Source organism: Procambarus clarkii, chromosome 75 (assembly GCF_040958095.1).
Source record: "Procambarus clarkii isolate CNS0578487 chromosome 75, FALCON_Pclarkii_2.0, whole genome shotgun sequence".
Lineage (NCBI taxonomy): Eukaryota > Metazoa > Arthropoda > Malacostraca > Decapoda > Cambaridae > Procambarus > Procambarus clarkii.
The window spans coordinates 7,849,749-7,856,428 of record NC_091224.1 but is presented as its reverse complement, the minus strand read 5'-3'; the positions used below and the strand labels follow the sequence as shown (position 1 = coordinate 7,856,428).

The following is a 6,680-nucleotide window of genomic DNA, read 5'->3' as shown; positions in this document are numbered from 1 at the left end:
AAAAAGATACGGAAGGTAAGCAGTAATAAAGGGAATAAGAAAAGGATAGTAAGAGAAAGGAAAAGATAGAAAAAAGGAAGGAAAGGCTTATGTTAGGTCACGTTTGTTAGAAAGTTTAAAACATTTAAGTATGTACCGTGAATGGGCAGAGTCAACAGCAACAAAGCCAGGACTAAGGTTCATGTTGGGTGAGTTGTGTATCAGAGCCGATATGATAAGACGGCGTCTGTGAAGAGTAAAGGCAGGAAAGATTATTTTAGAGAAAGACCAATCAATAGGATGATTAGAGTTCCTAACATGACAGAAGAGAATATTGTTTGCCCACTTAACGCTTCTTTTGTGTTCCTGAAGTTTGTCATTAATTGTACGGCCAGTTTTCTCCAAGTATTGGAGAGGACAAGACAAATAGGAAAAAGAGTAGACACCAGCAGCGGAGGAGAAGTGTGAACCAGATTACTACGAAAAGTATTAGTTTGTCGAAAGGCGAACTTTATGTCAAAAGGACATAACTGAGGGTCATTGATGCGTAGAGAGCGAAGGAAGAGAGACGAGGACACTTTTTTTAACAGAAGGAGAAGGAGAGTAGGAAAAGAAGTAATGTACATGCCACTAGCATGGGTCTGTGGTAGACAGAGAAAGAGAACCTTGACATAGACCTGTGAACGAGAACGTCAAGAAAAGGAAGGAGGACATTAGATTCCCACTCAACTTTGAAATTGATGGAAGGAGCTAAACTGTTAAGAGAGAAGAGGAAAGGCTGGAAAAGACTAAGGTTATGAGGCCATAAAGCAAAAATGTCATCATCACAGTGAAGCCAGAGAGAGGGACGAGTATCAATAGTGGGAAGAACGTTTTCGAAGTATTCCATGAAGCGATTGGCAAGAACAGGGAAAAAGAGAGAACCCATAGCGACGCCAAAAGTGTGAGAGAAGTATTTACCGTTGAAAGAGAAGGAGTTAAGAGTTATCACAGAGTCTGATGAGTTCGAAGAAAACGTCAGTCGGGAACGGGAGCAGAAGAAGACCCTCAGTCGCCTTCTGTCTAAGGAAAGAGAACGTAATCAAGGGAAACATTAGTGAACAGAGAGTCGACAACAAGACTAAGCATCTTAAAGGAGGGCTGCAGGTGCAGTCTTTCTTTGAAATCCTGAGAGTGACAAAGATGAGTAGGAGAAAAAGGGCCAAGGTAAGGCGTCAGAGTTTTAGCTAGCCAGGAGGCAAGAGGATAGCCGACAGAGCCCCTTGAAGAAATTATAGGACGAAGAGCAACACCAGGTTTATGAGTCTTAGGTAGACCATTAAAATGAGGAAGAGAAGGGCAGATGACTCAGAAACATTTTATAAGATCGAAGTCATGAGGACAAAGACTGGAGAGCTGTCTTAGTTTGTGGTTGAAGGAAGTTTAAGACGATCCAAAGGGTTAGAAGTCAGAGGGGCATGTGCGCGTGAGTCAGAGAACAAGACATCAGCTTTCTGAAGGAAGTCCACACGGTCAAGAACAACCACCGAATAGAGTTGTTAGATTTCAGGAAGGCAAGGGCAAGCTGGAAGCAACGGGGATGGTGGTAATTTTGTACAAAACAAGCTGTCAAGAACGGGGATAAGGGCCCCTCTAAAGGCAGACAGGTCCGAAAGAGCACTGGAGTTACACCTGAGAAACTTATCAAAGGAACTAAGGAGGTCAGTGCCACAGCACGGGCCAGGGGAAAGTTGTAAAAGAGAGACCAATTCCGAGAAGTTCCTGCTGGTGCTTAGAGAGAGGGGAAGATGAAAGGTTGGTAACACAGTCAGAGAGAGAGTATTTAGCCCAAGGACTGTTGGAAATCAGACGCTGAAGTTTGTTGTGTAGTGTGGAGGAGTGGTGGGAAGATTAGAGGTGAGCGGTGCCAAATGCGATGGGAAAAAGGTTATTGCATCGATCACTGGGAAGAGAAGAAGACAGAAAGCGTTAATGTCGCCGTACTGTTAGAAAAGCATCTTCAACTTGCAAGGAGGTGGAGTGAATAAGTTTTGAAGAAGGCGGGGCATGTTCAGGAAAAGGAGATCCCGAAGTGTTAAATTGGAGAAAGTGATATAAGGAAAGAGGGAAAACTTGCTCCGCAAGACAGTCTTTAAGAAACCGGAGTTGGCTCTTTCGACGTTTGGCGGTAAGAAGGGAAGACTCGAAGGCTCTAAAAAGCTGTTAAATTAGAGGAAGGAAGAGAATCGAAGAAATTAAACAGAGACTCTTACGTGTGGCATCCATATGCAGATGATGAGTCACAATAACGTGGCTGAAAATTGTTGACCAAACCACACACTAAATATTGAAGAGACGACGACGTTTCGGTCCGTCCTGGACAATTTTCAAATCGATTGTCATAAGACAAGGGAGGCACGGGCATTAAGTAAGGCCCAAGACGGTCCGAAACGTCGTCGTCTCTTCAATTTCTAGTGTGTGGTTTTATCAACATAGATACTGTTCTTAAAAGATTCTCCCATTTTGCACCCGCAAGATAACGCAAAATTTTATGGGTTTATAAACGTTAATCTTATTTGAATAACTGTTCACTTGAGACAGTTAAGCAAGTCCCAGCTGTGTCTGGGTGCAAGTGACAGGATGAACAACCCAGAGGGTTTTCTTCCTATGGGGAGTGTTGTACATGATGCTATGGCGTTGTGTCCACTCACAGGATGAGTGGACACAATAAACTCGCCTCTCTGGCCAAAACTTAAATTAAATTAAAGACACAACCTTTGTTGTAAAAAGAGACTCCATTACAACAAATAAAAGAAGTCAGTGCTTTCAAAAAGACCGAATAATACAAAGATACGACTCTTCATTGATACAAATTCAGCACTGACATGCAAACAAAAGGTTCTGCATTTATGTAACCAAAAGAAGACGCATTGGTGTAAAGAAAAGGCACAGCATTGCAACAAATAAAAAAGACATTCAGTTGCTACAAACAAAAGACTCGGAATAAACAAAATACAAAGCAATGTTACAAACAAGAAACACCACAGTGCTTCAAACGTAAGACTCACCATTACCATAGTTAAAAGGCACAGCATTGTGACAACAAAAATATAGTGAAGCACATTATATTCAACCCGTCCTCGACTCAAGAACATTCCATCCAGCTGTCCACTCCTAAGACTCATTCATCAATTTTAACATTCAGTTCATTCAAAACTGAACTTTTCTCCATTATAAATTAATATTACTATTATATTATCATATATAGAAATGGGTTAGGTTAGGTGTTTAGGTTCTGTTGGCGATTATTTGTATTTGTAGTACGTGCGTGAAGCATTTAGAACGTTGTGGATAGAACAAAATTCGTCAGTGAAGCACTTGTTCCGGGAGTGTTCGGACGTCAACAGTTATGAGTCGTGTGTAAATCGTTTTTCATTCACAAACAGCGGGTTTGGCGGGAGCATGGAATGGACTAAGGGTCTTTGTTTATGAGGACGGGCTGATATTGTCACACTGTGGTGCTTCAGACCTGTAACACTGTGGTGCTTCAGACCTGTCACACTGTGGTGCTCCAGACCTGTAACACTGTGGTGCTTCAGACCTGTCACACTGTGGTGCTTCAGACCTGTCACACTGTGGTGCTTCAGACCTGTCACACTATGGTGCTTCAGACCTGTCACACTGTGGTGCTTCAGACCTGTCACACTGTGGTGCTTCAGACCTGTCACACTGTGGTGCTTCAGACCTGTCACACTGTGGTGCTTCAGACCTGTCACACTGTGGTGCTTCAGACCTGTCACACTGTGGTGCTTCAGACTTGTCACACTGTGGTGCTTCAGACCTGTCACACTGTGGTGCTTCAGACCTGTCACACTGTGGTGCTTCAGACCTGTCACACTGTGGTGCTTCAGACCCGTCACACTGTGGTGCTTCAGACCCGTCACACTGTGGTGCTTCAGACCCGTCACACTGTGGTGCTTCAGACCCGTCACACTGTGGTGCTTCAGACCCGTCACACTGTGGTTCTTCAGACCCGTCACACTGTAGTGCTTCAAAGGTATCTGTGACGACCCTCGGCGCCATCTATGATCCAGGTTCTGAACTAACACAGTTGACCCTCCCATTAATATTAGTGCCTAATGTTCTAGTGTGCTGTGCTGGGAGGTGACGAGCGACCAGGGAGAGGCGACGGGCAGTAGTGAAGCACGGAGAGTGAGGAAGTACCGTCTTCGTCCTTGGGGGCCTGCTAGCCAGTGGGGCTAGTTGAGCGCTGAGGACTTCACTATTGGAAGGTGCTAGCCAGTGGGGCTAGTTGAGCGCTGTGGACTTCACTATTGGAAGGTGCTAGCCAGTGGGGCTAGCTGAGCGCTGAGGACTTCACTATTGGAAGGTGCTAGCCAGTGGGGCTAGTTGAGCGCTGTGGACTTCACTATTGGAAGGTGCTAGCCAGTGGGGCTAGTTGAGCGCTGTGGACTCCACTATGGGAAGGTGCTAGCCAGTGGGGCTAGTTGAGCGCTGAGGACTTCACTATTGGAAGGTGCTAGCCAGTGGGGCTAGTTGAGCGCTGTGGACTCCACTATGGGAAGGTGCTAGCCAGTGGGGCTAGTTGAGCGCTGAGGACTTCACTATTGGAAGGTGCTAGCCAGTGGGGCTAGTTGAGCGCTGTGGACTCCAATATGATAAGGTGCTAGCCAGTGGGGCTAGTTGAGCGCTGTGGACTTCACTATTGGAAGGTGCTAGCCAGTGGGGCTAGTTGAGCGCTGTGGACTCCACTATTGGAAGGTGCTAGCCAGTGGGGCTAGTTGAGCACTGAGGACTTCACTATTGGAAGGTGCTAGCCAGTGGGGCTAGTTGAGCGCTGAGGACTTCACTATTGCAAGGTGCTAGCCAGTGGGGCTAGTTGAGCACTGAGGACTTCACTATTGGAAGGTGCTAGCCAGTGGGGCTAGTTGAGAGCTGTGGACCTGTGGAATAACCGATAATAAGAACGGTTATTTTTAAGTGCTATATAATTTCGTATCATTACACTGTGTGTCCACCAAGGTTAGGGACCACTGACCTTGCCGAGGATCACAGTTATAAGAGACACAGCTAGGTGCAGCGACAAACCTGCAGTAAACCTTCGACCAAAACTGCACCATCGCCTGGTTGTTCATCACGTGTACCAACACAACAAATATGTCAACACAAACACAACCCTGAGGGCTCCTGGGGGGAGCCGAGAGCTCCTGGGGGGAGCCGAGGGCTCCTGGGGGAGCCGAGGGCTCCTGGGGGGAGCCGAGGGCTCCTGGGGGAGCCGGGGGCTTCTGGGGGAGCCGAGGGCTCCTGGGAGAGCGGTTGTGACCCGTAATCTCTCAGTTCATACAGCGGTAAATTAGAGGTTATGCAGAGCAGCATATTGGTTGGTGGAGAGTAACGGTTGCACAACTGTGGCTCTAGTAACGCGTGACAGGACACTGGTGACTGAAAATCTATACCAATAAGAGATAATGTCTCTCTGTCCAAAATTAGAAACCAGAGGCATCGGGCTAGCCTCACCCTAATTTGCAGGGATGGGTGAATGGTCTGGGGTATGGGACGAGCATAGGCTGATCAGGGTAGGACTAAATCAAATTTTCAAAGTATTTCATAGAGTACTTGTGTGAAATATAGCACATAAATGAACGTGGAGTTGTTGCTGAAAAGGGGAATAGCAGAAAAGGTAAGGAGTGAAAGTAAAGCAAAACCTAGCTAGAAATAGAGCTGGATACAGACAGCTGGAGAGAGAGAGAGAGAGAGAGAGAGAGAGAGAGAGAGAGAGAGAGAGAGAGAGACACTTGGACAATGCGGGTCCCCTCCCCCGTAGTATTCATATATGTGAAATGATTATTTACTTTTTTTAGCAGTTTGGTTTTATGATAAATAATATTCATTTAACATTGTTGCATTTCAACTTACAAAAGTTAAATACATTATTCGGTCTACAGAGTAGAACACCACTTAGCTTGGGAACTGGTACACTACTTAGCTTGGGTAGTAGAACACCACTTAGCTTGGGAACTGGTACACTACTTAGCTTGGGTAGTAGAACACCACTTAGCTTGGGAACTGGTACACTACTTAGCTTGGGTAGTAGAACACCACTTAGCTTGGGAACTGGTACACTACTTAGCTTGGGTAGTAGAACACCACTTAGCTTGGGAACTGGTACACTACTTAGCTTGGGTAGTAGAACACCACTTAGCTTGGGAACTGGTACACTACTTAGCTTGGGTAGTAGAACACCACTTAGCTTGGGAACTGGTACACCACTTAGCTTGGGTAGTAGAACACCACTTAGCTTGGGAACTGGTACACCACTTAGCTTGGGTAGTAGAACACCACTTAGCTTGGGAACTGGTACACCACTTAGCTTGGGTAGTAGAACACCACTTAGCTTGGGAACTGGTACACCACTTAGCTTGGGTAGTAGAACACCACTTAGCTTGGGAACTGGTACACCACTTAGCTTGGGGACTGGTACACCACTTAGCTTGGGTAGTAGAACACCACTTAGCTTGGGGGACTGGTACACCACTTAGCTTGGGGACTGGTACACCACTTAGCTTGGGGACTGGTACACCACTTAGCTTGGGGACTGGTACACCACTTAGCTTGGGGACTGGTACACCACTTAGCTTGGGGATTGGTACACCACTTAGCTTGGGGACTGGTACACCACTTAGCTTGGGGATTGGTACACC

General features: G+C 46.2%; 1 protein-coding gene across 1 annotated transcript; it reads right to left on the bottom strand.

Moving 5' to 3' along the window:
- Positions 1-3,615: 3,615 nt before the first annotated feature.
- On the bottom strand, positions 3,616-4,041 carry LOC138356979 (retinitis pigmentosa 1-like 1 protein). The gene has a single exon (XM_069313510.1). The coding sequence runs from the start codon at positions 4,039-4,041 to the stop codon at positions 3,616-3,618; it is 426 nt and encodes a 141-aa protein (XP_069169611.1).
- Positions 4,042-6,680: the final 2,639 nt, after the last annotated feature.